The 16,871-nt window shown below is 35.0% G+C and overlaps 3 protein-coding genes across 3 annotated transcripts; 1 reads left to right on the plus strand and 2 right to left on the minus strand.

Moving 5' to 3' along the window:
• Positions 1–39: 39 nt before the first annotated feature.
• On the minus strand, positions 40–1,729 carry LOC114875924 (bifunctional methylenetetrahydrofolate dehydrogenase/cyclohydrolase, mitochondrial). Its single transcript, XM_029186779.2, is given in 6 exon segments — positions 40–546; positions 666–1,034; positions 1,111–1,203; positions 1,206–1,294; positions 1,356–1,566; positions 1,642–1,729. Coding segments are annotated over 5 exon segments (1,011 nt in total). The 5' UTR covers positions 1,430–1,566; positions 1,642–1,729; the 3' UTR covers positions 40–160.
• A 647-nt stretch (positions 1,730–2,376) lies between these two features.
• LOC114875921 (trifunctional enzyme subunit alpha, mitochondrial) lies at positions 2,377–6,165 on the plus strand. Its single transcript, XM_029186775.2, has 11 exons — positions 2,377–2,543; positions 2,881–2,990; positions 3,056–3,328; positions 3,416–3,666; positions 3,740–4,123; positions 4,199–4,369; positions 4,460–4,682; positions 4,738–4,947; positions 5,008–5,203; positions 5,281–5,483; positions 5,569–6,165. Exons 1-11 carry the CDS (start codon positions 2,471–2,473, stop codon positions 5,773–5,775), a joined length of 2,301 nt encoding a protein of 766 aa, XP_029042608.1. The 5' UTR covers positions 2,377–2,470; the 3' UTR covers positions 5,776–6,165.
• Positions 6,166–8,559: 2,394 nt separating this feature from the next.
• Positions 8,560–11,365, minus strand: LOC114875922 (Krueppel-like factor 10). Its single transcript, XM_029186776.2, has 3 exons — positions 11,129–11,365; positions 10,627–10,830; positions 8,560–10,168 (listed from the first exon to the last, which is right to left on the minus strand). Exons 1-3 carry the CDS (start codon positions 11,180–11,182, stop codon positions 9,296–9,298), a joined length of 1,131 nt encoding a protein of 376 aa, XP_029042609.2. The 5' UTR covers positions 11,183–11,365; the 3' UTR covers positions 8,560–9,295.
• Positions 11,366–16,871: the final 5,506 nt, after the last annotated feature.

Genomic DNA, 16,871 nt, shown 5'->3' on the forward strand with positions numbered 1-16,871 from the left:
GGCTGATGATTATATACATTTTTATGTAAAATTGATATATTTAAATTAAAGCTGTTTATTAAAGCTGATAATACAGTTATTTGATATTATTATATATCAGTTTTTTAAATTAAAAAATAATACTTTATTCACATTGATATATGTATAGTAAGTTATATTATCAACAAATAGGAACTTCAATTTTGTTTAAATTAGAACACTTTGAGTGTTCATAATTTTGTTTAGTTGCCAAAATGGTATTTTTCATTAACATTGCTACAGTCATAGGGCCTACACCTCCTGGTACTGGAGTTATATATCCAGCAATTTCCTTCACACTATCAAATTCCACATCTCCTACTAATTTGTACTTATTGTTTATTAAAACTCTTGTTATTCCAACATCAATAATACATGCTCCAGGTTTGACCATTTCTTTAGTAATCAGACCAGGAATACCAGCAGCTACAACTATCAAATCTGCCAATTTTGTAAACTTTTCTAATTCAATATGTGGAGTATGACGGTGACATATAGTTGTAGTCATATCTAATGCACCTGTTTCATCTGTAAAATAATTTATTACAAAAATAATTATTAAAAGTTTTGATTCATTTATAGAAACTACAAGTATTACATATTTATGTAACTATTATATGTACAATAATATTATAATAATAATACACCTTTACTATCAGCATGTAAGAGCAATGCAATTGGTAAACCAACATGTTTTGATCTTCCTACTACCACTGCATTTCTTCCAAATGTTTCTATATTACTTCTGACTATCAATTCTTTCACAGCCAAAGCAGTTGCAGGAACAATACCACTGCTATTTAATGCTAGACTACCTAGATTTTTTAAATGGAAACCATCAACATCTTTGTTTGGTGCAATTGTTTGACATACTTCCTGTTCATTTATATGCTTTGCTAATGGTAACTGTACAATAATTCCATCTACAGTTTGATCTTTATTTAAGTTATCAATTTTTTGAATAAGCTCTTGCTGCATTATATTTTCTTCTAAGTGAATAGTGTAATTTTCAATGCCTGTAACATGAATATTTTTTTAAACATACTTTTGATTTCCTTTTATTTAGTTCATTAGATTTAAATAGTATATTACCAATAAAGTTTGCAGCTTTCATTTTTCTTGCTACGTATGTTTTACTAGCTGGATGATCACCAACTATTATGGCTACTAATTTAGGCCTTTTTTAGTTTTATTTATCCAAGTACTCAGACTTGTTTTCAATTCATTTTGAATTTCAGTAGCTATCTGTTTACCATCTATTATTATAGCTTCTTGTCTAGAGAAAATACCATTATTATTATAAGAACCACTTTGATGTAGTTTTTTAAATTACTTACAGAACTTTGGAAGTATGTAAATGTCTTAAAGGCGATTGGAAAGTAATTTTTAAAATTTTTCTCCAAGAAAACATTATTGCAAATATAAAATTATTTAATTATTATAAATGCGTAGAAAATAAACAATATCGAGCTTTCCTTATTAAAGTCTTCCGCCGTACTATTGATCTTGTTCTTGTGACTGCAATTTGAAAACCCAATATCGCAATTTCTATAAACAGTATGGTAATATAATACCACAGGTGTACTGAGCGGTACTGATAACAAGTAGTTTATGAGTACTAACCAGAAACATCTAAGGTATTACAGTGAAAGTGGCGATTGTTTTTTATTTTTCGAACGAGTTTCATGGGTTCTATTTCACTTTTCCGTAGAACCGTTCGTTTCATTTAGTCTTATTCTGTGCTTTTACTTGGTGAAAGTAGCATCATATTAATAACGACATTATTTTGACGAACTGTTTTACATATTTATTATATAAATGACATACTATAATGATAATAAATAAAAACAATAATATTATAGGTATTTCAATATTATGAAAAGAATATGTTATGTCGCGATATTCAAAATATCATTGTTGGTTCGTTGCTGTTTTGCTTACGTAGCTTATCTGTGTGGCGGGTTTTTCGATTAAGAGAAACATGAATTTTTATTAATCTTACACGCAAAACTAAATGAAACATATTTTTTTTTATTATAGACACTCGCTAAAGTACACGATGCTATATACTTAATTAAAATAAAAGAATTGGTTTTTTTACATGTTATGATTTTCTTACACGACTATTTTAGAAACATTACTTTTCAGAAAAATTTAACACTCTTTGAATCTGAAAAAAAAGTTCGATGGACTCTTTTTGTTCGTAATTTTTTATTTGCATATAGAAAAACCGAATTATTTTTAAACATATCCAATATATTCAGGTCAAAGTCCTTGCAAAGTATGGCAAATTCTATAGGTTAGATCAGTATGTATCCACGTTTGCACGCATGCGTATTCACCGGCATTATTTTACTGCACAGATCTGTATGACTGGTGTACAATACTAGCGATTTTGGATACACATTTAATACTGTTTTCTCGGGCGTGTGTACACATAATATTTTAAAAGATGTCACAGTATAGATTATTAAATACTGCCTTTCATTTGTCACATATAAATAAAAATGTTATAGCACAAACAGGTAATTATGAATAAACAAAAGAAGTTATATTTTTCATATTTGGAGATATGAACCTTTGCTCCTTGGTAACTCATGTATGGTTATCATGACTTGTATTTCATACAACAACCAAAATATGTATTATGTAAATGTTTTGTCATAATTTCAGCTTATGTAGAATCTGAAGAATATATAAAATTTATATAAATGCTAATAAATTGTGTATTTTGATCTAATTAAATGTTAAGTATTAATATATTTTAATGTTACATTGTATAATACACTAATAAAGCAGATTCTAATTGTCTTTCCTTTTGTGATTTATGCTTGAGACACATATATGTATGTTGTTTTTCAGCATTTTATCAAACATTTAGAACATTTGCTAGCCCAGCTACCATAAAACATTGGAAGTACAAAGTTGTAGACAATGTAGCAGTAATTACTATAGATTCTCCAGGAGTTAAGGTATACTATTTAAATTATGTTCATTAAGTGTAAGATTTCTGACTGTAACATTTTCCATATTGTAGGTAAATACTTTGAATGAAGAAGTATCAAATGAAATTGCAACACTTTTACAAACTGTACAAGTGGATCCTGCTGTAAATTCTATGGTTCTTATAAGTGGAAAGCCAGGATGTTTCATTGCAGGGGCTGATCTTACTATGATACAAGGTTGTAAAATTCCAGAAGATGGGTTTAAAATATCTGTTGAAGGTCAAAAACTTTTAAATGCCATAGAAAAAAGTCAGAAACCAATTGTAGCTGCTATTCAAGGAAGTTGCTTAGGTGGAGGCCTTGAGGTACTCAATTTATACAATTTGTAATTTTCACAATTTCCTGTATCTTTTCACATTTAAGTAATTCACAATTTCATTTAATTAACATAGGTAGCAATGGCATGTCACTATCGGCTTGCTGTTAATGATACAAAAACCAATTTAGGTTTACCAGAAGTAAAGTTAGGTCTTTTGCCTGGAGCAGGAGGTACTCAAAGATTACCTAAATTAACATCACTCTTTAATACATTAGATATGACCCTTACTGGAAAAAATGTTAAGGCAGTTAAAGCTAAACAAATAGGACTTGTGGATATTTTAGTAAACCGTCTTGGTCCAGGTATTGGAACACCAGAAGAAAAGTATGCATGTTCTTATTGTTTTAATATATATTTGATAAATCGAGTATTTATTATATATTTCAAATATTTTCAGTACAATGAGATATTTAGAAGAGACAGCTATCAGAACTGCAAAAGATCTTGCAAATGGAACTTTAAAAGTTCAAAGAGGTCCTAAAACTATGACTGATAAGCTGATGAATTATGGTTTATCTTTTCAATTTGTTAAGGATCAATTATTTAAAAAAATAAAAAATGAGACAATGAAGAAAACCGGGGGTTTGTACCCTGCCCCACTTAAGATTATAGATGTAATACGTACTGGCCTAGATAAGGGACCAGCTGCTGGTTATGAAGCAGAGGCTAAAGCTTTTGGTGAGCTAATTGTTACACCACAAAGTAAAGGTCTTATAAGTTTATTCTTTGGGCAAACTGTGTGTCAAAAGAATCGTTTTGGTACACCTAAAAATGCTATTAAGTAAGAAAATTTTCTGTGTTCATTAGATTATAGATAATTAAATTTTTGCGAAATAATACCTTTCGAGTATTTCAGAAAAATTGCTGTTGTTGGTGCTGGTCTAATGGGAGCAGGTATTGTTCAAGTAAGTATAGATAAAGGCTATGATGTAATTATGAAAGATACAAACCAAGCAGGTTTGTACCGCGGAATGAATCAGATACAAAAAGGAATGGAGACTGCTGTTAAAAAGAAGAAGTATTCTGGGTTGGTTTTAAATACATTTTCCATTATATGCATAATGCACATATAAAATATTACATTTTATTATGAACAATTTCTTTTACTTACTTTTAGTATTCAAAGAGATAAATATCTTGCGCGTCTAGATGCTACCTTAGATTATAGTTCATTTAAAAATGCGGATATTGTAATTGAAGCTGTATTTGAGGACATTGCAGTGAAGCACAAAGTCATAAAAGAAATTGAATCGGTTGCACCGCAGCATTGTGTAGTTGCAACAAATACATCGGCAATTCCAATCAACAAAATTGCTGCTGGTAGTAGTCGACCGGATAAGGCAAGTATTAAGTATCATATTTATAAACGCAATCTAATAAAATGTGTATTTACAGGTAATTGGAATGCACTACTTTTCTCCAGTAGACAAAATGCAATTGTTGGAAATAATAACTCATAAAGGTACATCGACTGAGACTATTAAAACTGCAGTTGATGTAGGTTTAAAGCAGGGTAAAGTAGTTATTACTGTGGGAGATGGTCCTGGATTTTATACAACACGAATTCTGTCTGCTATGTTATCCGAGTCTATTAGATTAATGCAGGTAAATTTTCAAAAATTGCCGAATTAAACAAAATGATAATTATGATAAATATTGGAATAGGAAGGTGTAGATCCTACGGATTTGGATAGTATGATTAAAAAGTATGGATTTCCTGTTGGACCGGCAACTTTATCAGATGAAGTGGGTGTTGATGTTGGTGCTCACATAAGCGCTCATCTTGTAAAGGCTTTAGGTGAACGATTTAGGGGTGGAGATGTAAATATACTTAGTGATATGGTTAAAGCTGGTTTTCTAGGTACCTATGCTTATCTATTTTTTTATGTATACTACTTTTATAATATATATCTATTTAACGTATGAAATATATTTTAGGACGAAAATCCGGCAAAGGAATATTTATATATGAAACTAATACGAAGCGCAAAAACATCAATCTCGAAGCATTAGATATTTTAAAGGCATATAAATGTGAACCAAAAGGAAGTACTTCCGTCGAAGACCGTCAATTAAGAATGGTGTCCAGATTTGTTAACGAAGCAGTACTTTGTTTAGAAGAAAATATTTTGGCCAATCCGGTAGAAAAAATTTACATCGCAATATTAATATATTCAACTTTAAATATTATATTTTATTCCATTTAAATAATTTTTATTTTTACAGTTGGAAGGTGATGTAGGAGCTGTTTTCGGGCTAGGTTTCCCTCCGTTTACCGGTGGACCTTTCCGTTGGGTAGATTCTTATGGGGCTCATAAATTAGTTAAGAAAATGGAAGAATTCCAAAGTCACTATGGCGATGCATTTAAACCATGTCAGATATTGCACGATATGGCATCCGATTCAACCAAAAAATTCCATAAACAGTTGTAAATGTGCCTATAGAACAAAAACGGTGACAGTACGGCGAGATTCCTATAGGCTTATAATGTTTGCGATTATGATATTTGAATGTATCTGCGTGTATTTGATTAATTGTACTGTTCACGTTTGTAGAACCTTCGGCAGGTATCAATGCAAAGTAGTTTATACATGTATATTTATTACAGAATTTTTATACGATATATATTTTGCAAAAAAGTTTATAATATTTTTACAAGATAATATAAAAATATAAACTATAGATGTATGTACATTATTTTGAAACACACGCGTGAAATGTGCGTTTATTATATATGAAACCATAAAATATAGTTTATTAAAACATGTGTTTATAACAAATTTTCACGTAGAATAAACTAATTATTTCTTTTGCAAAGGTAACAATGCGTGAGTGAGCATCATTCCGTATCGGGGTGCTCAATAACGGATAAGCGTATACGAATAAATTTATCGCCTAATTACCATTTTTTATTTCCTTTGAATTATGAAAGAAATAGGAGTGGAATTCTGGTTCTTGATGCAATGTTTAGAAGATATTGCACTTTCAGATGCGCACCTGCTAATGATAACAAAACGATTCAAATAATCTCTACTATTAGACAATAATGCGTAAGATAAATTTAACTTTGATAATATTAACAAACTTCCATTAATAAATTCTAATTCTTAATTTTAATTTAATAGTATACTAGAAAACAAGATAATGCCTTTGAGTTGAAGAAATCTTTTAATATTATTTTCATGGTAAATATCTTTCCTTAAACAAATTTTAACTATATGCGAAACTTTATTAATTATTTAGCTTTAAATTATAAACCTAACGTTTTCAATTAATTACACGTTGCTTGAGTAAAATTTACAATAATAAAGAGAGATTCTACTAAAAACAAACGAGGGTAATCAAGAGGACATTTTACATCATCTACCGGTCCCACACCTGTTTGTGACATTTACAATATTAAAAGAGATCGAGTCCTTGGCTGACGCAAGAAACCGCGATGTTTCGTGAGAAGCCATTAACAAGGATCATGTCTTTAAGTTGACCTGCACAATTTTGTTCGATAGCAGCTTGTCAAGAATATGGATAATAAGATGCATATTACATTTTACTTTTCAAACATCTTACGATTCCTTATTGTTTAAACAAAATGCAATCGGTACGCTATTCGACTAGAATTTACAGTATAAATCGACAAAGGTTTTAATGCTAAAGAGATTATTAGTAATCAAGGTATTAATGAATACTGGTACAAGGAATAAACATTTTTGACAATACGAAGAATACAAACGAATGATAAAAAATCTTATCTCACTCGTGAGTTGCACTTAACATTACCGTACTTCTTTCCTTACAACTGCAAAGAAGGTGATAATAAATACAATGGAAATTTTTACTTTTCCTCGTTAATTATATTTATGCTCGAAACATGTGTGGATACTTTTGAAATAAATTACGTTAAATAATGATAACGAAATACTTATGAATCTTTTAATAAATTGACGGTCGAATATTTTATGGAATCAATGACTCTTGTAATTTTATATTTCTTTATACATTGAAAAGAAGTATACATAAGAAATAATATATCAAAAGCAGAGAAAATGTCACGTTTGCTGTAAAAATGAAAAGCACTGTAAGACAAAAACTGTATCGTTAAAATCTAATTGTTTGGCAAAAGGATGATATATTTATTAACGAATCTGTTAAAAATGGGGTACAGACGTTTCAAATTCGAAAGCAAAGCCGGTAGATTTACCGAAGAATAAGATCGTATCCACGTAAGTACTTGAACGCGATCAAACTCTTTCTATGATGCGTGATGGAAACTTTTTGCAATGATATAAGCAGTTGTTCGTTACATTATACCATGCTTAAGCTATCACATTCGATAAGTTTTATTTCGTACCCTGATGCACCATTGAAATATTAAAAGGTAACCAGACTTTTATATTTTCAGTTGCAGAAATTGAATCTTCAAAGTCCAGGAAGCTTTTGATGCAATGTGTATCTACTCACAGTAAGTGAAAATGAATAATTTTTTGGATATTTTTGGATTAAAAAAATAATCTATTTTCAATACTAATTAGTGGTCTCGAGGAACCCCCTCTTTGGGCTTAGTTTACTAGGATACTAGGTTGCCCATATAAGAGTTAGAAAAAGGGGGAACATATTCTGCTATATTAAATTATCATTTTGCTTTTATAAATTGCAATAAATTACGTCATTAATAGATGGTACATTATAATTCAAGTAATCGATGTGCGTGTCGATTTTGTAGTTAGAAACCGGTCTTCTTTATCTTCGTCATCGGTCATTTTGATTAATGACCTTCCATATTAGAATTTAAACTCTTTTGTACAATTAAAAATCTAAGAAAACGTGACGTATGGTTTTTTTCAGGATTACACAATTTACAACTGAAAAAAAGTGATTTAAATACTTATACTCCTTTTACTGTTGCAAAGCTTGTTTTCTTACTTTTTGCAAATTAAATGACGTTTATAATTCAATCGAAACGGTGCTAGTCAATTTTCTAAGAAACGTTAACTATGGTAATTAATAAAAATGCCGATTCAGCACATTATTCCGTCAATCGTAAAATAAAAACTAATGACGAGCTCATCAGTTGAAACGAATAAGTATTAACTTATAATACTGTATTTATTAATAATACTAAACGGGTGGTAGAGAAAAGAGAAAAGTTTGTATATTAATGGGTTAAATGAATATAGGAAAGGCAAGTATGTCAGGTAATTAAACTGTACTTGCAATAATTCTACGAAAGTATACAAGTTGTTTAATTAATCTCTCATCGTATAGAAAAATCTTTAAAACTTATCTTTATACAGTATAAAGTCATGTTGTCCGGCAAGTTGGACGATATATACATTACATGATCTATAATTAACACGTAAAACTAGTCGACAATAATGAAAACAGCATAAATTTAGCATTTTTGCATAGCCGTTATATACATAATTCATAAAAACTGTTTTTTGCACTTTTAAATAAATACTCTTTCTCGGTCAACGCGCTTATGCATCACAGATCACAGACACACTTAGGTACATGGTTCACGGACGGTAAAAAAGCCTCGTTTCCTGACTTATCCACCGCTCCTCGTGCCTTAAAATCCATTATCATTATTTCCTTTTTTTTTTTTTAAGTACTCTTCCTGGTTAACTCATTCGAGATAATCACAACGCGACACGTTACGAAGGCAAATGGGAGCTCACTTCTGTTTGCAGTCGTTCACAATTTCAAAGTAGACATTTTCCCCGGTAATCAATTTCTACGACCTCCTAGAGGGCATCTACAGTTATTGCATTGATTAAGATTTCACTTTTGATCGTTTATCAAAAGGTAGTTTAATATGATTAATATCTCCACGATCTTGGAATGGTTTTTCAATCATGTGGTAATTCGAAGCTCGATTCGTACCTTTGTTATAATAGGTACGATTAAAGCATCACTGTTTGGGTATTCTTTAAGCCGCAAATAGCGGTGGAATTATTTAGTGAGTGGGCGCTGCGTTATTCGTGGCGCTATAAACGGAAGTAAGCTTACCCTTAATGGGGCGGGTGTGACTTGGGTAACGGAAGTTTGAACACCGGTGGTTCCACTGACGGACGAGGATCTATCTCTGGTATGCCGTTTGACGTGTTTAGCCAAATGATCGCTTCTCATGAATCTCCTCTGACAAACTGTACAAGCGAATTTCTTTTCGCCGGTATGAGTTCTCTTGTGACGCGAAAGTTCATCGCTTCTTGAAAACCGTTTGCTGCAGTCTTTGTAAGGGCACGAGAAGGGACGTTCTCCCGTATGAGTTCTCGTGTGTGCTTTCAAATGAGATGACTTAAAATAATTCTTGCCACAACCTGGATGCTCGCATTCGTAGACACGTCGTCGTGCAGCTACTTCTGGAGTAGTTATGCTAGTAGCTATGCTAGCCGTGGTAGTCGTAGGTGTAGTTACTAATAAGAGAGGTGTTTGCGGGAGAATCAGAGGTGATCGTAAGAGTCCGGTTACCATAATTGGTGCAGGCTTTGGTGCTAAAGGATGTAGCTTCGGCTGAGCGGTTTCACGATCAGTGTTTTTGTTATTTACGATAATCTCCTCTTTCCGTAGGCTCATTTTAAATTTCAAACTCTTCAAAATATTCTCTGGTTCGGGAACGCTCCATCGCGTTATCGGTTCTGGCCGCTGCGGACTGCAGATCTGTGGTACCTCCTGTGGTACCTCGTGTGGAACTGATTGTGAGCACATTACGGTAGTCTTTGGTGTTAAGTTGGCAGGACTGTAAGTACCGTCCCGGTTGGCACGCATTATGACCGATACACGGGCTGGTTCTGGACTCGGAGGTGGTGTACCGTCCAACAGTAGCTATATAAGAAAAAGAAAATATATTGTTTACGTTTGTTTGATAAGAGGTTTGTTTTGCGTTTAAACAAAAATATATGTTTTATGGACCGATACAATTTTTTTTTTCCAGCTGTTTCGAAAAAATATTACCCTGTTATCTTATTTTCGTGTCATTGAATATGCGAACAACAGAGATTTTAAATAAATAAATTAATTTATAAGCCATCTATGGATATACATTTTTCGAAACTACTACCGTCAGACGGTATAAAACATTTGCTCGAAGGATAAATGACAAAAATGGTGTAAGAGTGAATGCACGCTGTAAACGGGGTCATCTTGCAAAACAACTCTATATAGCGTTCGCGCATGCGTATGCACATTGGAGTGGCCAGTCAATCGCGCGTGGAGAAAAAAAAATCAAAAAATAAAGTTCTGCAGACATGCAGAAAACAATTTGCAAACAATACAATATTCACCTTTGCTAATTCACATTGCTCTACGCATTTCCGTTTTCGAAGAGGTTCGTCTTCCTCTGAGTCAGAAGGCTGAGGAGTTGGAGGTAAACCAGGCCGTGCATTTCCGTCATCTTCTTTTTTTGTATTTATGTCAGTATTTGTTTTTTGCAGAAGCTTGTCCCCCAATAATGCTGCAACACTGAACGAAGACTGCAGCGGTTCGATCTGTAAAGAAGAAAAATCTTTTAATAAAATATTTCAAGTTTCACATAGCAGCGGAGAGGTTCGATTGAAACGATTGGAACAACCATAACAACGATAAATGTATTCATAAAACGATTCGACGCGAGAAAGGTATTAAAATTACAATAAAATTATACGGAGGTAACAATAAAATTCTAAGTGTATTGGTATCGATATTTTAGGTGGAACAGGGCTGGGCCGTAGATTCCAGCTGCGTTCATATTTCGCGGGCGAGTCGTCAGTATACAGTGGCGGTATTTTTAATTTGGCGTACACTTACGTGTTTGAATTTGGGTGAAGCTGGTGGTGAAAGAGGCGTCTGAGTAGAGTCCATTTTTCGATGGAAATAAAAAAAAAAAAATGAAATAATATAACGTTCGTCAAAGAGGCTCGTCTAACGATGTGAAAACGCAGTCTCGCGTATACGGTACTCCGTGCGAAAAAAGGCGTACGGAAGGTAACTGTTGAACGTCTGTTAACGCAATGAAGCTTTCTCAGGTCGGTTGGCCCGACACACCGTGGTCGTGTATGCGTGATCATGCGGCGCGCTTCACTCCGACCAATCGCGCCGAGGGGCTCGCCGTGGCTAACCAATCGGAGGACTACTATCAGCCGACGACCGCGTGATCACCGGCGTGCTGTTCACGTGCTTGCGGTCTGACTGAGGCCGTGATCGTGACGTCAGTCTGCGTGGCGTGCTCGGTCGATACGTCATGGTATCGCCTAGCGCTCCAAGCGTCATGCAACTTCGACCCTCCTACGCCTCCACCAAAAGCTATCTGACTCACTCTTTCTATCTCTCCGCCTTTTCCTACGACTCTTTATCAGCGTGGTCTGCTCGTAGCAGAAGAACACGTAAGGCTTGATCCACACTAGTGATTTACTCATGATTTGCTCTTTATTCAATCATTATTTCGTTATTTAGATATTCGCCCTTTTTCTTTATCTGCGATGATAGGATCTCCGTAATCTCTTCATAGGGGCTTCTCTTGGATTCTTCCAAGGTTCTCCCAAGACTAAAGGCAAATAATGTCTATACCTACTCTTAACCAATAGAATATATAATCTAAATTAAATGGAATAATATTTAATCCAACCAGAAGTGGATCGATAGTGTGGACCAAGCCTAACGATGCTCCGACGCTTCGCGGGTTGACGCGAGCCCCTGAATTACTGCCACGCACACCTTTTTCTGTTTTCTCGTAACGCGGTGCATGTTCCTTAGCATGAACATTTATTTTTTCTTTTCGAACGTAACTAACTTCCATTACGACGCCTTCCTTTTTTTTAATCATTTTGACATTTAATTAATTGATCGCAAAGTGAATTTCTGTTGTTAAGTTCATCAGGCTCTTTTTCTGTTGAACGACGCACACGCGTGTGGTATAACGGAGAGCGTCGTACGGGTAACTGAAAAGTCTGGGGAAGCGAGGTCATCGGGAGGTCGGATTTCAACGAGGAAGCATTCTGGTGCAGTCTGCCGTTAAATATATCGGCCGCCCACTTCACCACTGGTTAATTCGAATCCAGCTCGGTCAGTGTTGGTCTTTGACTCTCATTCGTCTCCTTGTCCGCCATCATTCTTTCGTATCGTGATATTTTTCAATAATGTTTTACTCTTCCCCTTAAATAAATCGTTCTGATCGGATGGTCGATCGCAGGTATGGCAACATAGAGGAGTATCGTTTGTTTAGAGGTAGATCGTCTAAAAGTGTCCTTATCGCATTAAAACAGAAAAAAAAACAAGAAGACAAGACACGAATAAGAGTAGAAACGAAAGTGGAATAATTTTATCGTTTATTCGATGTTATATTTAGCTACTGGTTACTCTGTTCTTCTTATCCTTTGCCATGTTTAAAACGCGATTTTCCTGAAGGTCGTTTGTCACAGTAGATAATCGGTGTCATTCGCGGGTAGAGGAACAGATAATCTGTACGAGGAATGGTTCCTTCCGTTTATTACATTTTATCTCCATAAGTGTTCAGTGTCTTTCCACGTCGCATCGAAGAGCTGGTCAAAGTTACATTTAAGTAGAAACAAGGACGAATCGAACTGTAATTAGAAAATTAATTAAACACTCCACATATTCTGGCCACGTATCGAAATGAAATGGAACTGCGAGGAGATAAGTAACAGTTAGCTAATAAACAACGAGCTGACAACTAATGTTTATTACGCGTCATTCATCTAATCATCAGTTAGACTACGGTCGACTGTGCTTTCCACCTTGAAGACGCTCCTATCGCGGGAATCGTTGTTTCCTCGTTCTAAATACCATCTCTCGTTAGATTTCGAGATTTCTTCACGGCCTTCGTCGGCTTGCAACCTACGTATACGCATTGTACGTACATTCTGGTATATTCGTTCACGTGCGAATTACGCTTTGAAAAATAATAACTCCACGGTGTACGGTCTGAGTTTTAACAAAGGAACGTAAAATTATAATGGCCGATCGCGTCAACGCGTTAAGAAGCTTATTTAGTCCCGATGCAAATTCGTGGTACACGAGGTTGAAGCCGTTGGAAAAAACATTTCACGTCATTAATCGGCTTTGAAAATGGAGCATTCCGTGGCACGTTGTTACCTAATCGCGTACAGTAGAGGGCGATTTATAATTGCGCGTTCTTATCAATGTGTATGCAACTCGATTAGCGACGATTCATTAAGGAGTCGGCTGGTTTGTCGAACCTATCAGACTAAGGAAACAAACAAGATCGTTCGACCGGTTTTAATTTCGTCCCAGTAGGTTGTTGCATTCTGTAAACACAGGTGAACGTGTAAGAACGAGAGAATTGTTTGGCTCGCATTCTGTACGATTTTCTACGTATATCCATTGGTTCCTTATCTGTATTTTTTATTTTTTTGAGCGTGCCTCTTATCACGTACCGAGCAATCGCATGGAATATTACTATGTAAATTCTTCTTCCTTCGTCTCGGAATCTCTCCGGCAAGATGATCGTCTCTAGTATCTTTCGGAATTCTGGTAGCGATATTGGTGAAGCGTTTAGAAAATTCAATGTTCGCTTTATTAATCATCTACGTCGTTATCACGAAGGCACGAAGTGGCAAGAAATTAGAGGCACGCTGGATCGTTTCTTTCGTAACGAACGTCCTCGTATCGTGAAATATACCCGTTCTTTCCTTGTTTCATTATCGGTGCCCGACGGATGCATCGCACGGCGGTTGCTTTTAATAATTCCACGTTCTTTAATTAACTTGCATATCGATTCTCCTGAGCACGCGTCTCGCCGATTTTAAGAAATTCAAAGGCTACGAATGTTCACGACAGACGAGAACAGAGTCATTCGTCGAACTCGTGATCAGCGAACGAGTGTGTGTCGCTTCTGTTCTCTTTATCGGTAGCTTCGTGTTAACTCCGCAAAAGTGTCGTTGACTTTGTTTTTAAAACGGGTACACGCGACAAGGAAAATCCTGGACGATAAAACGAAACTTTGTCAAATTCGTATCGAATGAAAAGTTTAGATAATATCTCCGTACACCTTTGTTCTCCATTTGCTTTCCCTCGTCGAGGGCCTGTAGGCCGAACAATCGACCTTGTCGGTCTTCGTGTTACGCCGTGTCCCTACCCTTTCGCAATGCTAATTAATAAGACCAAGTATCAAGGTGTCTGAACGATTAACCACATTTTAAACCTGCTTCGAACAAAGACAGGAAAAAGGGAACGTTCAGGGGGTAGGAAACACACCATTGACGCATGAGAAGAAATGACTAAGCAACTTCGTCAGAGAAAGTATTTGTTATAATTTTTAATTTATCAAGGATTTTCTAATTATTACGAGTGCTGCACGCTAGAATGTACACAGGGATTTGGTAGTTCTGTTGTTAAAGCATCGTACCAAGCGATAGTAACTCGGTAGCCCGATCGTTTCGCTATTTTCAGCCGGTGGTGTAACACAAGAAAGGTCCCTTGAACTCTCCTCTTTCCATGTTTCTATTCAATTTTAACGTTTATCTGGTTAGATTTTATCAGTTACTGCCCGCGGAGCAGACTGAACGACGTAGGGAAAAAATAAATGTTTAATCCACGATAACCCGTTGAAAGTCCTTGCAGTCGAACCAACAAACTGTAGCTAAACAGAAAATTGAAAACGATTACAGAAATTCAAGGATTTACAGTTAATGACTTTCCACCGGCGCGCGAATGGTTATGGTCGTTAATAAATAATTGAAAATGTGTGTCGTACATAATGAACTATCGAAATTTCCTTCTGTGGTTTGCGTAGTCGCCGAAGGCTCGTCCGTAAACACGCGCATCCGTCGAGTGACTTCATTCAGGGGCTCGCTACGTCATCGGTGTTTTTGTTGCACCAGTACCGCGATGCTAAATTATTCAACGACCATTAATTTCAGAAAAAGTATTATCGTCCATGAAAAATGATGATCGTTTGACGGCTGGATGATTGGAATACATATGCTGTTTTTCAATTCGGTTACGTTATTGCAATACTAAAACACATAATACCTGTTCGTTCCTTCCTGTGGCCATCTTCTTCTCTTTTCTACACTCCTTTCTTCGTTGATCAGTGTCTCTTCCTTTGCCCGACCTTCGAGTAGCTCTTCGATAGAATTACAAGTATCTCGTCCGGTGAATGCATCATTTAAAATTCGATCGTTTTATTTCTGGCGGTCGTTTTCGAATCAATCAGCGTTCATTTTATGAAATCAAGTTATTAGAAATCATGCGTAGTCTCTGTACGAAAACATTTCGTTATTGTAAACGTGGGGCGTGTCCAAGATTAATTCGAGTCAAAGCCCTTCACGGAGAGTATCGTGTAAACACGACACTTGGTTCGAAATGATGCTGGTTTAAATGGGACACAACCTTTGTGCTGAACCGTTTGTGACTCGATCGTGGGTACATTCGATGCATCGTCCGTATTTGGTCTGGTGGTTGGTATAAAAATAGCACGTATCGGCACCAGTGGCGGAAATAATTGGTCTTTGACTTGTTTACGTTTGAACAGAAACGGTGCCACGTGAAAATTTCATCGAAAGGGGAATACTTTTAGTAAACAAACATGGAAGATAAAAATGTTTTGTACGGAAACTGTAAGCTTAACAGAATGATTTCCAAGGCGATGAAGGTATTCGGTTGGATTTGGCAATGTGACACTTATGTAAACAAGTGTAAACTTGCTGGGTTGATGCATTTAGTGAGAAGTAAATGAAGGATTTATTAGAAGTAGTCGAATTACAATGACAAAACAGGTAACACGTCCAAAAGCAATTTTTAAATTAAAGTAAATTTTAGTCAGTGTAAATGGTGTCATTGTTAACTACGGTTTATGAAGGTTCTATGTACTTTCAATAAGTAATGCAGTATGCTTTAATATCGACCGTCAGAAAAATAACAAGACATTTATAGATGATAGTAATAGTTTTGAAACGCTACAATTATTTAACAAAGATGAAACAAGCCTAAAAAATGCAAGGTTGTTTATACTATTGACCTTAGAATTTAAAATACTTCGATTTTGACGCGTTCCGAAAATGGTACTGCTTGCGCGATCTAGCAACAAAACATGGAAGTAATGAAATGTTAATTTAAGTTTTATTTAGCCATCAGATGGCAGTAGTAGTTACTTCATTTACGAGAAAAGTAATTTTTTTATTTGCATAATCAATTACTCCGACTATCGTCAGACGGCTCTGGTATAACTATTTTAAAATTGTGTAGTGATATAAAATTAAAAAATATAAACATAAGATTTGCACAACGTTTCAGATTATTGAATTAATTACTCCAAAATAATGATATTCGGTCACTCATAACATGATATGACGGCCACTCATATAATCAAACAGTTCATTCGTAAAAAAGCTAGAGATAATAGAAGATGGAAGATAAATAATTTCCTTAAACATAATAGTCTAGTAATATAAGTGCGCTATATACATGCAACAATCCTTCCGTGAACGTTAAGCATGTATTATTTAAAAATGTGTTCTTATTCAATTGTTGTGTTAAAAGTTTAACGAAGAACAAATGTTAGAATTATTTA

The sequence above is a fragment of the Osmia bicornis genome, chromosome 11, assembly GCF_907164935.1.
Source record: "Osmia bicornis bicornis chromosome 11, iOsmBic2.1, whole genome shotgun sequence".
NCBI lineage: Eukaryota > Metazoa > Arthropoda > Insecta > Hymenoptera > Megachilidae > Osmia > Osmia bicornis.